Source organism: Pan paniscus, chromosome 21 (genome assembly GCF_029289425.2).
Source record: "Pan paniscus chromosome 21, NHGRI_mPanPan1-v2.0_pri, whole genome shotgun sequence".
Lineage (NCBI taxonomy): Eukaryota > Metazoa > Chordata > Mammalia > Primates > Hominidae > Pan > Pan paniscus.
Genome location: NC_073270.2, coordinates 56,566,124 through 56,583,976, shown reverse-complemented (window position 1 = coordinate 56,583,976; position 17,853 = coordinate 56,566,124). Strand labels below are relative to the sequence as shown.

General features: G+C 49.4%; 1 protein-coding gene across 2 annotated transcripts in view; it reads right to left on the bottom strand.

Moving 5' to 3' along the window:
• The window catches only part of BCAS4 (breast carcinoma amplified sequence 4), an 87,771-nt gene that overhangs the window by 47,655 nt on the left and 22,263 nt on the right, over positions 1-17,853 (bottom strand). For both annotated transcript variants that reach the window (XM_003815262.6, XM_008968200.5), the window contains exons 2-3: positions 17,023-17,094; positions 4,935-5,036 (exon numbers count right to left, since the gene is read on the bottom strand). In XM_003815262.6, the coding sequence (XP_003815310.3) occupies positions 4,935-5,036; positions 17,023-17,094 (174 nt within the window). The remainder of the gene's footprint in view (positions 1-4,934; positions 5,037-17,022; positions 17,095-17,853) is intronic.

The window sequence follows — 17,853 nt, the reverse complement described above, 5'->3', positions numbered from 1 at the left end:
TGAGCCGAGATTGCACCACTGCACTCCAGCCTGGAGACACAGCGAGACTCCGTCTCAAAAAAAAAAAAAAATTTTAGTAGTTGCGGGTAGGAGTTCAAAATAGTGTAGTCACTTTGGAAAACTGTTTGAAACGTCCTAAAACGAGTTGAGTTCAAAATGGTGTAGTCACTTTGGAAAATTGTTAGAAACTTCCTAAAACAAGTTTCCATAGCTCTCCTAAAAAGATCTGCCAATAATTCCACTCCTAGGTATCTACCCAAAAGAAATGAAAACATATGTTACACAAAAACTTGTACGCAAACGTTCATAGCAGCATTGTTTACGACAGCCATAAAGTGAAAAGCACCCAACTGTGCGCCAGCTAATGCATGGACAAATGAAGTATGGTCCAGCCATATACCAAAAGATGACTCAACCACAGAAGGAATGAGGTCCTGGCACATGCTACAACATAGATGAACCTTGAAACCATTATGGCAAGTGAAAGAAGCCAAACACAGAAGGCCATATATGGTATGATTCCATTAGCATGAAATGTCCAGCACAGGCAAATCCAGAGACAGAAAGTAGATGAATGGTTGCCAGAGCCGGGGGCTGGGGAATGGTTGCTAATAGACATGCGGTATCTTTTGGGAAAACGTTCAGGAATGAGATAGTGCTTATTGTTGTATCACCTAGTAAATATACCCCACACCTCCAAATGGTATACTTTAAGAATAATCTGCTGGACGTGGTGGCTCATGCCTGTAATCCCAGCACTTTGGGAGGCCAAGGCAGGTAGATCACTTGAGGTCAGGAGTTCGAGACCAGCCTGGCCAACATGGTGAAACCACGTCTCTATTAAAAATACAAAAATCAGCCAGGTGTGGTGGGCCTTCCTGTAATCCCAGCTACTCAGGAGGCTGAGGCAGGAGAATCGCTCGAACCTGGGAGGCAGAGGTTGCAGTGAGCCAAGATTCCGCCACTGCACTCCAGCCTGGGCAACAGAGTGAGACTCAGTCTCAAAAAAAAAAAAAAAAAAGTTCGAGATCAGCCTGGGCAGCAACTTAGTGAGCCCCGGTCTCTACAATGAATGAATGAATGAATGAATGAATCAAAAAAAGAATAATCAATGTAGACTTTCTTGTTTGTGGGGAGCGGGGGTTACAGCAGCTGCAATCCCTCTGATGGGTCCTGTCATTCTAAGAACAGGGTCCAAACTCCAGGCCTCGGCCCTACCCTATGGGCTACACCCCTCACTCCATCTCATTCCTGACCTTGAGCTCCTCCCGGGCCCCAGGTGCCTGAGAAGCTGCCTTTTTCCGCCTCTGGACCTTTCTTTGCACAAGCTGCTCCCTCCCCAGGATTCCTGCACCAGATCTCAGGCCTTAGGGTCCAGGTCACACACTTGGGAAGCCCCCTCTGTTCCAGCTCTGGCCAGGACCCCTTGGTGTGTGCTCTTGCGGCTGACCCACCCCACCCGGCCTGCTTCCCTGTCTAATGCTCCTCCAGGACCACCTGCAGGGAAGCCGACATCTCCCCTTGGCCATATGCCCAGCACCCATCTCAGGGCAGCCTACAGTGCAGCAAACGTTTGTTGAATACGACAAGGATTTGGGTGCAAGAACCTCACCACCGTAACTCCCATTTTACAGGGAAATGAGGCTCAGAATTTTCTGGAGGTCACACACTAGGAGGCAGCAGCACTAGGACTTGAACCCAGGCTATGCAGCTCTAGATCAGCGCTTCGAAACGCGGCAATCTTGCCCCCCAGGGGACATTTGGCAACATGTTTGGTTGTCACGCTGGGGAGTGGGGTTGGAGGGATGCTAATAGTATCTTGTGAGTGGAGGCCAGAGAGGCTGCTAAGCAACTTACAATGCCCAGAACAGCCCCACAACAGAGAATTTTCCAGGTCAGCAGCACTGGGGCTGAGAAGCCCGGCTCTGGGGTGTGTGCCCCTAACCACTAGGCTGTCCTGACTCTTCGGCGGCTTCCTCCTCCTCAGGATAAAGGCCAAAGTCCTGACCTTGGATGGCAAGGGTTGGACAACCTGGCTGCTGCTGCCAGTTTCTTCAGCCCCACTGGGGTCCGAGTCCCCTTTGCCCCCAATACCTGGCCTCCCAGGATCCTTCCAACATCCCAATCTCCTCCTTGCTCAGAGCCAAGATCCTGCCTGGAGCCCCTGCCTGAGCTGCACCCACCTAACACGGTTCCCACAGTTCCCCCACCCACCTAACACAGTTCCTTCCACTCATTCTCCAAGGTCCTGTAGATCCCATACCTCCGTCGCTACTTCCCTTCACAGCACTTGCCTAATGAAAGCAAATCCTGGAGAAGTGTGGGCAGCAGAACGACGGCTCCCAAAGATGTTCATGTCCTAGTCCCAGAACCTGTGAATATGTCAACTTCCTTGGCAAAAGGGATCCTGCAGGTGTGATTAAGTTAAGGATCTTGGAATGGGAGGTCACTGTGAATCATCCAGGTAGGCCCAACGTAATCTCAAGGGTCCTTACAAGAGGGAGGCAGGAGGGCCAGCAACAGAGAGACAGGAAGATGTCACTCCGTGGGCTTTGAAGGAGGAGGCAGGGGCCACGAGCTGAGGAATGCAGGCAGTGCTAGAATCTGGAAAAGGCAAGAAAAGAGGCAAAGAAAGGCAAAGATTCTCCCCAGAGCCTCCAGAACGGGCCAACCTGCCACCACCTTGACTTTAGCCCCATAAGGCACATTTTGAGCTTCTGACTTCCAGAACTATAAGATAATAAATGTGTGTTGTGGATGAGTGTGGTGGCTCATGCCTGTAATCCCAGCACTTTGGGAGGCTGAGGCGGGCAGATCTCTTGAGGTCGGGAGTTCGAGAGCAGCCTAGACAATATGGCAAAACCCTGTCTCTATGAAAAATACAAAAATTAGCTGGACGTGGTGGAAAGCACCTATAATCCCAGCTACTTGGGAGGCTGAGGCAGGAGAATCACTTGAACCCGGGAGGCGGAGGTTGCAGAGAGCCGAGATCATGCCACTGCACTCTAGCCTGGGCAACAGAGCAAGACTCCATCTAAAAAAAAAAGTGTGGTGTTTTCTTTTCTTCTTTTTTTTAAATTGGGCAGCGTCCTTAGCCAGGGTAGGCTCAGAGAGGCTGGTGTGTTGTTTTAAGCCACTGAATTTGTGGTAATTTCTCCCAGCAGCGATAGGAGGCTGATATGGTAATACCCTGCTGAGGGTCTCTCCTGGCCCTCAGTCAACATCAGTGGACTGAATGCTCAGAAAGGAACCGGGCCTGACAGCTGGGCCAGCCCAGGCCAGGCGAGAACCAGGCTGCAAGTCTTCACATTTTCTTTCCTCTTTCAAACGTGTGGAATAAAATTCAAATGAATCAGCTATTCCAAGGGCAAAGTTTTAATTATATTCCTGCTTCATTCTCTGCTGACAAGAATGTTAATTCTCTGCTACCTCGGTGCTGACAGCCACGCCTGCTCCCTCCCTCTGCAGCTTGGGAGGGGCTCACGTTCCCTCTGGCCAGGTGACTATGACACAACCGCAAGCTCCTCTCAGCCTCCGGGTCCTCTGCTGTGCAAGGAGCCAGGGTCCCAAGCCCAGGGCCCCAGGTGGATGAAGAGTGTCTGCACCGGCACATATGAGCTGGAGTCCTGTCTTGATGTAACTAGTAGTGTGACCCCAGAGAAGTGGCTGACCTTGCAAAGCTTATGCTCCTCTTCCAGGAGATGGGGGCAGTGAGGGGACTGACTCTGCAGTGCAGCAAGGAGGAAATGAGATGCCATGCATCTTAGCCAGGCGAGTAAAAGATGGGTGAGCTACGTCAGCGGTAAGGCAACAGGGCATGGCGGGGACTGTGGAAAACTGGAGAGCCCACGCCCTTCTGAGGAGCAGCAGCCACCAGCTCCACCCTTTTTTTTTTTTTTTTTGAGACAGAGTCTTGCTCTGTTGCCCAGGCTGGAGTGCAGTGGTGCAATCTTGGCTCACTGCAACCTCTACCTCCCAGGTTCAAGTGATTCTTGTGCCTCAGCTTCCTCGGTGTGTGTCGCCATGCCCGGTTGATTTTCATATTTTTAGTAGGGACGGGGTTTCACCAGGTTGGCCAGGGTGGTTTCGAACTCTTGGCCTCCATTGATCCACCCGCCTCAGCCTCCCAAAGTGCTGGGATTACAGGTGTGAGCCACCGCGCCCAGCCTCCATCCATTCTTGCAAGAACACTGCAAGAATGCAACCCAGGGGCTGGAAATGTTCTCTCTCTCAATTTGGGTCATCATCACATGATGTCGATATATGTAAAAATTCACTAAATTACATACTTAGGCGTGTATACATTATATATTTATGCCTTGAAACATAAACAGATTAAAGTATTTAAGGAAATGTGGGCCCAGGGTTATCAAAGCTTCTGAATTTTCAAAAGCTTAAAATGCAGATTTTTATATAAAGTACCCTGATTTTTAAATGTTGGAAACAAATTCTTTTTTTTCTTTTTGAGACAAGATCTTGCTCTGTCGCCCAGGCTGGAATACAGTGGCACAATCAATGCTCACGGTAGCCATGACCTCCTGGACTCAAGCCATCCTCCTACCTCAGCCTCCCAAGTAGCTGGGACTAGAGGCATGCACCACAACACCTGACTAGTTTTTGTATTTTTTGTAGAGATGGGGTTTCGCCATGTTGCCCAGGCTGGTCTCAAACTCCTGGGCTCAAGTGATCCTCCCACATTGGCTTCCCAAAATGCTGGGATTACAGGCATGAGCCACTGCACCTGGCCTGGAAACAAATTCTTACTTGTGATTTTTTCGAAATATCACTTGAGTGCAGACTCCCCAACTCCCACCACCAACCCCCTGCATTGGGCATAATGCCTGACATGCTCAAGGCCAGATCGGCGTCTTTGCGGAAAAGGCAAAAGCAAAATCAAGTTCACAGCCTCAGAACCTTCGTTTGCCTAGACGTACCTCTAGCCGGTCCACTTTGGCATAGATGCCACGCATTTCTGTCAGTTTGGCCTTAAGGACTGGGATGTTTTCCTCCAGGATCTGTGAAGTATCACTCCTGATCTGCAAGGAACAAAACAGCTCATCAGGCCTTCTGCCCCATCACTGTGTCCTCCTGCCTGCCTCAGAGGTTGGCCAGGGTCTACACAGACCCCAATGATGGCTGAGGTGCCAGGTGGCATCCTGCGCAATACAGGCCCAAGAACAACTCAGAGCCCCAGGGGAGGACCAACATCATTGCCTCTGTGGACCCAGACCTACCCAGGTATTATTTACTGAACCACAAATTAATCACTTCCCGCCAACCACCCAGCAACACCAGTCCCAAACTAAATATCTTCATTTTCTAAACCACTGAACTGGAGCGAATGGAAAGAATCAGAATCTCTTCTCTAAACCAAAGTCAAAGTCAGTCCAGTTTTCATTGCATTGGAATTAATATTAACAAGTGGATCATTACGATTAATATTCATTAATAATGTTAATGAAAGCCACAACTCTTATGTATCAGATGCTTCCGACACGCAGGCACTGTCCTAAGTACTTCCTTGCACCATCTCCTTTAGTTTTCATTTTCTTCTGCTTGGCAAGGGCCCCAAAAGTGAACTGTATGAAGCCACATATTTTTCCCTTGATCACTGATATCAGACGCTGATGGTTACTTTTTCCTTCAGAACCCAAGGACCAAGCCTAACTCTTCTGTGTGTGTGAGAGAGAACGAGAGATTCCATTTTCATGTTATCATATCCTCGCTGTGCAAAAAAGGCCACATATTCATGGCTCTCAAATTCTGGGGAGCAGCTGGGCGTGGTGGCTCATGCCTGTAATCCCAGCACTTTGGGAGGCCGAGGTAGGTGGATCACCTGAGTTCAGGAGTTCGAGACCAGCCTGGCCAACATGGTGAAACCCCGTCTCTACTAAAAATACAAACATTAGCTGGGTGTGGTAGCACACACCTCTAATCTCAGCTACTCGGGAGGCTGAGGCAGCAGAATCGCTTGAACCTGGGAGGCAGAGGTTGCAGTGAGCCAAGATCAAGCCATTGCACTCCAGCCTGGGTGACAGAGTGAAACTCCATCTCAAAAAAGAAAAAAAATAAAATTCTGGGGAGCAACTGAATCTCCTGGGGGAAGCCTTTCAAATGCTGATTCCCAGCCTCTCCTAGTTTGAGAATCTGCACTTTCAGCCAACAGTCTGAGGCAACATTGGAATAGGAATCTGGGGACCACTGTTAGAGAAACACCAGTGGGCACAGCAGGAGCTGGACTAAGGAGTCAGGCTAGTGTTTAAATTTAGCTCTACCCACCATGAGCTCTGTGACCTTGGGCAACTCACTGCACCTCTCTGAGCCCTCCTTTGCTCACTGGGACAGTGGTGCAAGACGATGGTCCTTATTTCGCGGGGATACTGAGGATGAGCTGTTTAGCACAATGCTGGCGTGGAGTGTGGAGGCGGCTTCTGATGTGCCCCCCGTGGTCTCATCCTCCTGGTATCCTCACCCTCATGTAATCCCCTCCCCAAGATTTTGGGCTGGGCCTAGTGACTCACTTTTGTTTGTTTGTTTTTTGAGACTGAGTCTGGCTCTGTTGCCCAGGCTGGAGTGCAGTAGCACAATCTCAGCTCACTGTAACCTCCGCCTCCCAGGTCCAGGCGATTCTCCTGCCTCAGCCTCCCGAGTAGCTGGGACCACAGGCACGCACCACCATGCCCGGGTAGTTTTTGTATTTTAGTAGAGACAGGGTTTCACCACGTTGGCCAGGTTGGTCTTGAACTCCTGACCTCAAGTGATCCACCTGCCTTGGCCTCCCAAAGATCTGGGATTACAGGCATGAGTCAGCATTCCTGGCCCCAGATTTTTATTTAAAATTTTTTTTTGAAAACTATACCTGTTTTTCCTCCTCTTTCTGCCTAAGTACATCAGACTTCTTGTGGTTATCGTGAAAATCTGCTCCCACCACTGTTCAGGATAACATTTCCCCCTTGCCCTTGGTTTCCCGAGACCTTCGCCCCATTGCCCTATACATCTAAAACCAAACTCCTCCATGCCTCTCCCCACGCCTAGCCCTCCTCTGGTCACAGCACTGCCATCTCTCTGGGCACCTAGCTCTAGGTGTCCAGTGTCCTCAGGGATACTCGTTTTTCATGCCCTGATCCCACAAGGTCAAAAATCGGCCCTGAGAGGGTGGCATGTGGTGTCAGGCTGCCCAGCCTAAGCACCTGCCCCACTTTTCTCCACTATGACACCAGGCTGGTCCCCTAGCCTCCCTGGGCCTCGGTTTCCTCATCTCATATTTTGGAAAAAAAAAAATTTTTTTTTGAAGGCCGGGCACAGTGGCTTACACCTGTAATCCCAGCAGTTCGGGAGGCCAAGGCGGGCAGATCACCTGAGGTGAGGAGTTCAAGACTAGCCACAGCCAAAGTGGAGAAACCCTGTCTCTACTAAAAATACAAAAGTTAGCTGGGCATGGTGGCGCGTGCCTGTAGTCCCAGCTACTCGGGAGGCTGAGGCAGGAGAATCGCTTAAACCCGGGAAACAGAGGTTGCAGTGAGCCAAGATGGCGCCACTGCACTCCAGCCCGGGAGACAGTGCAAGACCCTGTCTCTAAAACAAATAAAAATTCAAGTGGGGCTCCCATGAGAAATGGCTGGTTCTAGGACTGAGCTGAGTCTGGAGCATCTTGTAGCACCAGAAAGCAAGAAAGTGTTCCACAAAATAAAGGATGAGATGGGGCTTACCCAAGGGACACAGAAGCCAACCTGCAAGAGTGAAATGGCCAAAGCTGGGACAAGCTGAGCAACAAAAAATTAACATAGTATTAGATCAAAGCTCCAAGTACAAAGTAAATGTGCACAAGCCTAATATGTGCAGAGGATTGAATGGGTCTGGAAAGGGGGAAATGGCAAATTCCACTGGAGAAAGCCGCAGGCACCACCTTATGCAGGCTCACATCCGTGATGCCATGTGGGCATCGGGGACCCTCTGATGGGATGTGATAAGAAGGCTCCTCCTCTGTGGTGATTGTTCCATAAATTCCTATCTCCAGTCTAACCACATGAAAAACATCACAAAAATCGAGGGACCTTCTACGAAACACCTGACCAGCATGTCTCAAAACTGCACAAGTGATGAAAAGCAAGGTAAGACTGCAACTGTCACAGACCGGAAGAGACTAAGGAGATGTGACAACCTCGTGCCATGTGGCACCTTAGACTGGATCCTGGAACAGAAAAGAGGACACTCATGAGAAACTGGTGACATCAAAACAAAGCGTGGAGTTCAGTGAATAGCAATATACCGATGCTGGTTTCTTCGTTTTTTTTTGTTTGTTTGTTTATTTGTTTTTGGTGGGGGGTCGTGGGTTGTTTTTTGTTTTTTGTTTTTTTATAGGGTCTTGCTTTGTCACCCAGGCTGGAGTGCAGTGGTGTGATCATGACTTGTTGCAGCCTCCACCTCCTGGGCTCAAACAATTCTCCAGCCTCAGCCTCTTGAATAGCTGGGACTACAGCTGTCCACCACCATGCCCAGCTAATTGTTTATCTTTTGTAGAGACAGGGTTTCACTGTGATGTCCAGGCTGGTCTTGGACTCCTGGCCTCAAGCTATCCTCCTGCCTCAATCCAAAGTGCTGGGTTTACAGGCGTCAGCCATTGTGCCTGGCCCCTTAGTACTGACAAATGTACCATGGTGATGTGAGATGTTAACAATGGAGGCCAGGAGCTCAAGACCAGCCTGGGCAACATAGCGAGGCACCATCTCTATTAAAAAATTAAAAATGTATTTAAAAAAACTTTAGGGTTAATATGGCAACTCTCTGAACAATCTTTGCAATTTTCCTGTAAATCTAAACTATTCCAAAATAAAAAATACATAAATATGGTTTTAAAAATTCCAGTAATTAGGTCTGGATCTACAGCTTCTCTTAAGTCAGCAGCTTTGGCAATGATGGGCCTGAGTCTCCCCGGGCAGCAAAGGCTGGGACTGCTCCCTCCAGATGGGCCTGATCACTGGGGTTTCCACAGTCATCACCCCTCCCCATTGTCTCACCCCAGCTCCACGCTCTGCCTGGCTCCAGCATTTGTTACCAGTGACAGGGAAAGGTCCTCAGTCTCCTCCCTTTCTTCCCCAAGGCCGGATTTCTAGAGAGAAGCTCATTCCTCAACAAGGCTAAACTTGGAGAAAATCACCCTGATGTAGCAAAGAGCAGATAATTAATTCCAGGGCAAGGTCAGAACACCGGGGAACAAACTTGAATCGTATCCTTCTGTTAATTTCTAAAGAAACAAATCGGGGGAGTGAGAATGAGCTTGGGGGTATGGGCTGGGATTGGCAACCTACAGCAGACAGAGAAAGTGGTAGAAAGGAGACTCAAGGACCACCCTCGCCCCCTAAATCCCGAAGAATTGGGAACAAAGAAGTCTCTTTTTTTTCCCCTTATTTTTGTTTATTTAGTTTTGTTTTTGTTTTTGTTTTTTTGAGACAAGTCTCTCTCTCCCAGGCTGGAGTACAGTGGCACCATCTCTGCTCACTGCAACCTCTGCCTCCTAGGTTCAAGTGATTCTCTTGCCTCAGCCTCCCGAGTAGCTGGGATTACAAGCACCCGCCACCATGCCTGGCTAATTTTTGTATTTTTAGTAGAGACGGGGTTTCACCATGTTGGCCAGGCTGGTCTTGAACTCCTGACCTCAAGTGATCCACCCACCTTGGCTTCCCAAAGTGCTGGAATTGCAGGCATGAGCCACTGCTCCTAGCCTGTTTCTTATTTTATTTTTAGAGAAATCCCTTCTCTGATGCAGCTTCTCCAATGGCTGAAACTGAAGGCAACAGGGAACTGTTTATATCTGCCCAGAGGTTTACCGTAGTTACTCAGAATGAGGGGCCAGGGAAAGCAATCCTAGGGGCTGAAAGGCCCCAAACCTTACCTCTTGGTTCCACCCTGGGCTGGGAACCATAAAAGAAACTTTAGGGCCAGGTGCGGTGGCTCACACCTGTAATCCCAATTCTTTGGGAGGCCGAGGTGAGAGGATCACTTGAGGCCAGGAGTTCAAGACCAGGCTGGGCAACACAGTGAAGCACCATCTCTATTTTAAAAATTAAAAATTTATTAAAGGAAAAAACAGAACTGTAGGGTTAATGTAGGTCCAGTCTAGAGGGGCACGATACCAACAGAGCACACTCCATGAACTCTCACCATGTGCTGGGAACAGGCCCTGTGAGGTAAGAACTATTTCCTCTTCAACCTTATTTTATGGGAGATAAAACCAAGGCTCAGAGAAACTAAATGAGCTGGCCCAAGGTCACAAAGCTAAAAAGTGGGAGAGGGAGGAGTCTAATCCAGATGGGCCTGAGACCACCCTTCCTAACACCAGAGGTCTACAGATGTCGTTCATTGGGCAAAGGCAGTGTCAGCCCAATCATGCCTAAAAAAAACAAAAAAAGTAAAACCAAACCAGATGCCAAGATATCAAAGTCAGGATATTTCCCTTAGAAACCCAGATCTCTGACTTCTTGTGAAAAATCAGAAGACCTGGACACACTGAGCCAAGACCTGGCCACACTGAGCCCATGTTCCACATGGCAACAATTAGCTGGAGCTGAGTGGCAGCTGCCACTTTTGTTAACCCCAGTCTCCATCACTCCCTACAGTCTCCCCAACATGGAATCCATAGCTACCCAGAGGAGCACTTTCTTCTTATGGAGGACTCAAAAGGAAAGTGACACATTTTTCATCTCCAACTCACTTCTCATTACATTACAGGTGTTTACATTTGCACGCCTTGGGCTACGCTCTGAGAAGAGCAAAGAGATTTCAGTGAAAAAGCCTCCATGCTCTAGAGCCTCTCCCAGGACAAACACCCAACCAGGTGTGCTAGCCTGGAGGCCCCAGACCCTTCCCCTAACTATCCTCCCACCTCTCCAGACCTGGTCTCCAGAACCCAGAAGTCCGGGCAGCAGGTGCTGAGGTCACCACAGAGGAAAGTCATCTGTCCAGAATGATTCAGGCCCCTAGGAAGGAGAGCCAAGGGCATTTGACCCAAGAACATGCACCCACGCCAAATGCAACTGCTGGGCCAAGGCCAACAGGAAATGTTCTCCATTTATGTGAGCGAAGTAAGACTCTGCTCCTTGGCAGAAGGTGGGCCGAAGGCCACTGGAGTTTCAGAGGGACTGGACAAGCTACCCAAACCCCAGAGGGCACTGAGCTGAAAGGCTTTACAAATCCAGCCTTACTGTGGATAACTTCATCAGTGTCATGCCCCTCTGGTGCTTTGGTAACAATGATGATGGCATTAGTAGCTGCCATTTGTTAGTCATTTAATAAATAGTACTGTGCTATTTATTATAATATTATAATAAAAATTATTAATAAATAGCACTGTGCTCAGCAATGATCTTTAACTGGGTGTAAGTGACACAAAGGAAAGTGCACAGCTCGTAAGTGGACAGCTTGATGAATCCGCACATATGTTTACATCTGTGTAACCACCACCCAGACTAAGATATAGAATATTTCATCACCCCATAAGGCCTCCTGTAGGCCATGACTACCCTCCCCAAACCAACCACTACCTGACTAATACCACCCATAGATTAGTTCTGCCTATTCCTGAACTTCAGACTAGTGGAATCGCACAGAATATATTCTTGTGTCAAGCTTTTCTTTTTAAATGTATTATTATTATTTAAAAATAAAGATGGGGTCTCCCTATGTTGCCCAGGCTGGTCTCAAACTCCTGAGCTCAAGCAACCCTCCCACTTTGTCCTCTCAGAGAGCTGGAATTACAGGTGTGAGCCATCATGCCTGGCCATGACTTCTTTCGCTCAATATCACATGTGTGAGATCATCTATGTTGCTGTGTATAGCAGTCAATTCTTTTTCATTTCTGTGTAGTATTCCAATATATGCATAAATCAACAATTGCTTTACTCATTCTACTGCTGATGGACATCTGGGTTGTTTTCAGTTTGGAGTATCATGAATAAGCCTTCTTTTTTTTTTGGGCCGGGGGGACAGAGTCTCACTCTGTCACCGAGGCTGGAGTGCAGTGATGCAATCTCAGCTCACTGCAACTTCCGCCTCCCGGGTTCAAGTGATTCTCCTGCCTCAGCTTCCCAAGTAGCTGGTACTACAGGTGCATGCCACCGCGCCCAACTAATTTTTGTATTTTTAGTAGAGACACGGTTTCGCCATGTTGGCCAGGCTGGTCTCAAACTCCTGACCTCAGGTGATCCACCTGCCTCGGCCTCCCAAAGTGCTGGGATTACAGGCGTGAGCTACCACGCCCGGCGAATAAGGCTTCTATGAACATTTGTGTGTGAATTTTTGTGTGGTTTGGGCACTTGTTTTCATTCCTTATCGGTAATGACAAGGACTAGAATTGCTGGGATGTGGGTTAAGCACATGTTCAACTCTGTAAGAGGCTGGGTGCAGTGGCTCACGCCTGTAATCCCCAGCACTTTGGATGGCTGAGGCGGGTGGATCACTTGAGGTCAGGAGTTCAAGATCAGCATGGCCAACATGGTGAAACCCCATCTCTACTGAAAATACAAAAATTAGCCAGGCGTGGTGGTGGGCACCTGTTATCCCAGCTACTGGGGCACGAGAATTGCTTGAACCCAGGAGGCAGAGGTTGCAATGAACTGAGATAGCGCCACTGCACTATAGCCTGGGCAACAGAGTGAGACTGTATCTCCAAAAAAAAAAAAAAAAAACCTGTAAGAAACTGCCAAGCTGTTTTCCAAAGTGGCTTTAGTTTTTTTTTGCATTTCTACCAGCAATGTATGAGAGCTTCATTGCTCTACATCCTTGCCAACACTTGGTATTTTGGTGGTTTTTAAGATCTAGCCATTCTAGTGGGTGTAAAGCACACATCTCTGCCTCATCTATTCCTTACAGTAACTCTTTGGAGATGGAAACTATTTGTAGTGGATTAAGGATGGCTACAAACTCCTTAATTCCTTCCATGGAGGGGTAGAATACAGTTTCTCTCCCCTGATTCTGGCTGGGCTGTGTAACTGCTTTGACCAATAAACTACAACAGAAGTGACACTGTGTCAGTTTCCATACTTAGGCCTCAAGACATGTGGCAGCTTCCCTCCTGCCCACTGGACTGCTTGCTCTGGGGAGGTCAAACAGCCATGCTATGAGGAAGCCCACGCCAGCCACGTGGAGAGCGTGCACAGGGCAAGTTACACCAACCAGCCCCAACCAGCCCAGCCCAGGTACCAGACAAGTGATGAAGGAGCCAGCTTCGACTCAAATGAGCTGAGTCCTCTGTGCCCTGCTCTAGCCCACAAAATAAATGGGTGGTTGTTTTACATCACCAAATTTTCGGGTAGTTTGACACAGCAATAGATAATCAGAACCATTATTTTCATTTTGCGGAGGAAAAAATAAATGTTCTGAGAGGTAACGTGACATGTCCATGGCCCCACAGTAGAAGGAATCAGAAAGTGAAGTGCCAACAATTGGCATTATATCAAATGTTAAAAGAGGTCCCAGAACAGAGGGGTGAATTTCAGTGACAGACAGTGATCAAGACAGGCTAATGGAAGAACTAATAGAGCAGACGGGAAGCTGGACTTTGATTTCTAACAGCCTAATTTTATCTGAAAGGAAGTGGCTTCTCTCTCAACCGTGCAGCCCAGGGCCTGCCTTCTCTCGGACCTGTAAATTGATCAGTGTTTCTGAAGACCGAGGCAGGGACCTGGGGGGACAGTGGTCCATGGTGTGACATCACCTGCCCCTAGAGGACCCTACTCATCCCTAACTTGGATTTCAAAGCAGCTCTTAAAGAGAAAAAAGAGGCCCCAAGCTAGGGCTGATCACCGGACACCTCTCTCTGTAGTCATGTAGCCCCACAGCACACAGCAGACATACCAGGTAAGCCAAGCATGAACCTCTAGGGGCCAAGAGGATTTCTAGAATATAAATGGCATTGGCACAGCGTGCCCATGCAGGGGCTGTAAGCTCAAACACCCCCAGGGGTCCCACAAGCATCACATATTTGCAGAACTGGCTGGGCACATTCTGTCAACACAGACACATGGGAAGAGTCTTTGCTTCCAAAAGGATGCATGTTCTCTTCCATTTCTTGGAACATGGGATCCTCTTGGTCTGGCTTTACTTTCCCACTTTCAGTAGGGTCAAAAGAACAGAGAAACATCATCTATCAAAAATACACAAGCACGTGGCGGCTGTGGAGTCAGGAAGGCTCCCCGGGAGCAGCCGGCACTGTATCAAGCTGGAAAGCACGCTTGCTGCCCACAGCAGGTGGTCGCTTGCTTGCCACGTGACATGGCGACCGATGCTTGCAAGGTAGGAATGAGTACCCCAGGAGGGCCAGATCTTTGCTTTTCTGAGAGAAGCCGGAACTCTAGATTTTTCACATGAAATTCTAAAAATGTCACAAGCTAATGCCTGCTTTTTTCCCCCCCAGAAACATCAAATTATCTGCAGGCAGGATTGGACCTGTGGGTCATCTGTGTGTGGCCTCAGGATTAAATCTTTCCATGAAGCATCTCCAGGCTTCGAGTTAGGAGGACCTGCCTGATGCTGCCTGCAATCTTGAGTCTCCTGGCAACACAGACACACACTTCCCACCACAGGAAGCTGTGATGGTTTTTCAGGGCTGGGCCACATGGGTCTCTCCGCCTGTCCACATGGACTCCTGACCCCAGCCCTCTTCAGGCTGATGCTGGGTCTCCTTGCACAGAATGCCCATGTGGATGACGGGATGGGATTTGAAAACAAAGGTGTCCCTGGAGCATCCATCCACACCATCCTCCCGACCTGCCTTCCCTGCCCGCAACCACGATCCTTCACCCAGTGCCCAGCCATACCACATCCCTGGCCTCCCCGCCTTTGCACAGGCTGGTCCCTCTGCCTGAATGCACTCCTTCCCCATCTGTTGAATTCTCTATTTCTCCTTACAGCCCCAGATTCATCACCACCTGTTATACGAAGCCTTCCCAATTTCCCAGGCAGGACTTAGCACCCCTGGCTCTGGAATCCCTTCACACCTTCACCTTACCTTCACAACAGCACTGTAGCATGGGACGGCACCAACTGGTACCCAAATCAGTCTCCCCACATACACTGGGGCTTGATGGGAATGGAGATGGACTGAACTCTCTTTGCATACTCAAGCTTATCACGGGGCCCATTCATGAGAAAGTGCCCAATGCAGCCGGGCATGGTGGCTCACGCCTATAATCAATCCCAGCACTTTGGGAGGCCGAGGCGGGAGGATCACTTAAGGCCAGCAGTTCAAGACCAGCCTGGTCAACATGCTGTCTCTACTAAAAATACAAAAATTAGCCAGGCATGGTGGTGCATGCTTGTAATCCCAGCTACTCAGGAGGCTGAGGCAGGAGAATCACTTGAACCCGGGAGGCAGAGGTTGCAGTGAGCCGAGATTGCATCACTGCACTCCAGCCTGGGGGACAGAGCGAGACTCTATCTCGAAAGGAAGGAAGAAAGGAAGGAAGGAAGGGAGGGACGGAGGGAAAGACGGAAAGACAGAAAGACGGAAAGACAGAAAGACAGAAAGACAAAGACAGAAAGAGAAAGAAAGAGTCCAATGCGTGGTGGTAAAGAAAGGACAATCCAGGCTGTTAAAAGCCTGTCTTGTTACCTAGCTCCCACCTGGACCCACATCTGAACGTAAAAATTGACTCAAGAGAAGAAACCACATAGGTCCTCTTGGGATTTCTGCTGTGACCCTAGAGGCTGGGCCTAGGTCCGCTGAATAGGTAGGGATGACTCAGTGCCTGCTGTCTAGGGTGGCTTTGTGCCGGGCACAAAGAAAGGCGTTCAATGAACATCTGGGGCTGCTGTTACTGTTACTCCCTTGGGTTCTCACAAACACTCTCAGGGTCCGGACACGGTGCTTCTCAGGGACATAAACGCACACCACTGGGCCCGGGTGGCCAGGCTTCCACCACTCTGGGGAGACACAGGGCCTGGTCACAATATGGAGCTCTACCCTTTGGGCCTCCAGGCAGACACCTCAAGCCCAGGTTACTGGTTTGCCTCTAATAAGCTTGGGAGCTTCTAGAAAATTCTATCAGCACTCCTGGGGGCTCCACACCTGGCTGGCAGCAATCATAGGAACACTGGGATCTAGAAGCAATTTCTTTTTCTTTTCTTTTTTTTTTGAGACACAATCTTGATCTATCACCCAGGCTGGAGTGCAGTGGCGCAATCTCAGCTCACTGCAACCTCCACCTTCCAGGTTCAAGCAATTCTCCTGCCTCAGCCTCCTGAGTAGCTAAGATTACAGGCGCCTGCCACCACACCCGGCTAATTTTTGTATTTTTGGTAGAGGCAGGGTTTCACCATGTTGGTCAGGCTGGTCTTGAACTCCTGACCTCAGGTGATCTGCCCGCCTCGGCCTCCCAAAGTGCTGGGATTACAGGTGTGAGCCACTGCACCCAGCCTCTAGAGGCGATTTCTAGAGACTCTGGCGTGGGAGGCTTTATCTTCTGGGCCATTGTCTTCCATCTTCCTCCTCAGCCAGGCTAGTAGATTTGGGCCAATCAGACAGAGTAGGAGGTAAAAGCAGAGAGAACAGAAGGATTCAGGAAGGAACTCGATGCCCAACTCCACCACGGGCTGTGGCCTGGGCAAGAGGCTCCTCCTAGGCCTCGCAGGCCTGAAGCCATTTCCTGGCTGTCTCCATGTTTGCACAGGGGATGGTGCAGAGCTGAGGAAAGTTAAATATAGTCTAGCGTCCCCGCTGAACGGCTCCCTGCATCGGTGCCCGAGAGTGCCACCTTGTGGTCCACTCCTGGCTCCTCTGCGGAATAAAAACCATCTCGAGGGAAGGACGAGATCAAGATGGCCGCCTCAGGAAGCACTTGGGGTTGAGTGAGAGAGAGAGAGAGAGAGAGGAGGGAGTGTTTGCACGTGGCTTTCCTCTCAGCGCTGGCCGCTGCCCCATTCCTCCTGGTTGCTAACTCACCACCAAAATGGCTTCCGCAGAAAACTCCAGCAAGGGCCTGAAGTCTGGCCTGGGCCTAAACCCACGCCTCCCAGGCAGCCACTCACCAGGTCAGCCAGGCTGCAAAACTCTTCCAGCCTGAGGAGCATGCCCTCGATGGTCTCCTCCACCTCCTTCGCCTGAAAAAGAGACGATATCCTGGAGATTAGCAAGTGGTTTCCAGGGAGACAAACACCCTTCATTTTTTTTTTTTTTTTTTTTTTTTTTAAAGCAAACTAAGTCTTAGGATTATGTGCCCGGTTCCTGCTCGACCCCCTTCCACTGCCTCCTTTGAAAGAGCAATAAACAGGCAGCAGTCCTGGTGCCCATCACGGAGGACTGGTTAAAGCCACCACGGCCTCTCCATTCTACGCAGCTTTCAAAAGAGACAAGATCAACAAATACAGGAAATAACAAAGCTACCCATATCCTCCACGTTGTACAGATGAGGACACGGAGGCTCAGAGAGGTGGGGTAACCTGCTCAAGATCACACAGTTAACAAACAGCGGGGCAAGGATCCTAATCCAGATGGAGTCCACAACCTTACAGCCTGCTCTAATAAACACAGTGGCCCCGGTGATACCCCGGAGAGGAAAAGCAAGCTGCAGACGGTGTCAGATACAAACCATACCAAAAAAATGTGTGAGGCGGGCGGATCACCTGAGGTCAGGAGTTTGAGACCAGCCTGACCAACATGGCAGAACCCCGTCTCTACTAAAAATACAAAAATTAGCTGGGCATGGTGGCGTGTGCCTGTAGTCACAGCTACTCCGAGGCTGAGGCAGGAGAATCACTTGAACCTAGGAGGCGGAGGCTGCAGTGAGCCAAGATTGCACCACTGCACTCTAGCCTGGGCAACAGAGCAAGACTCCGTCTCAAAAAAAAAAAAAAAAAAAG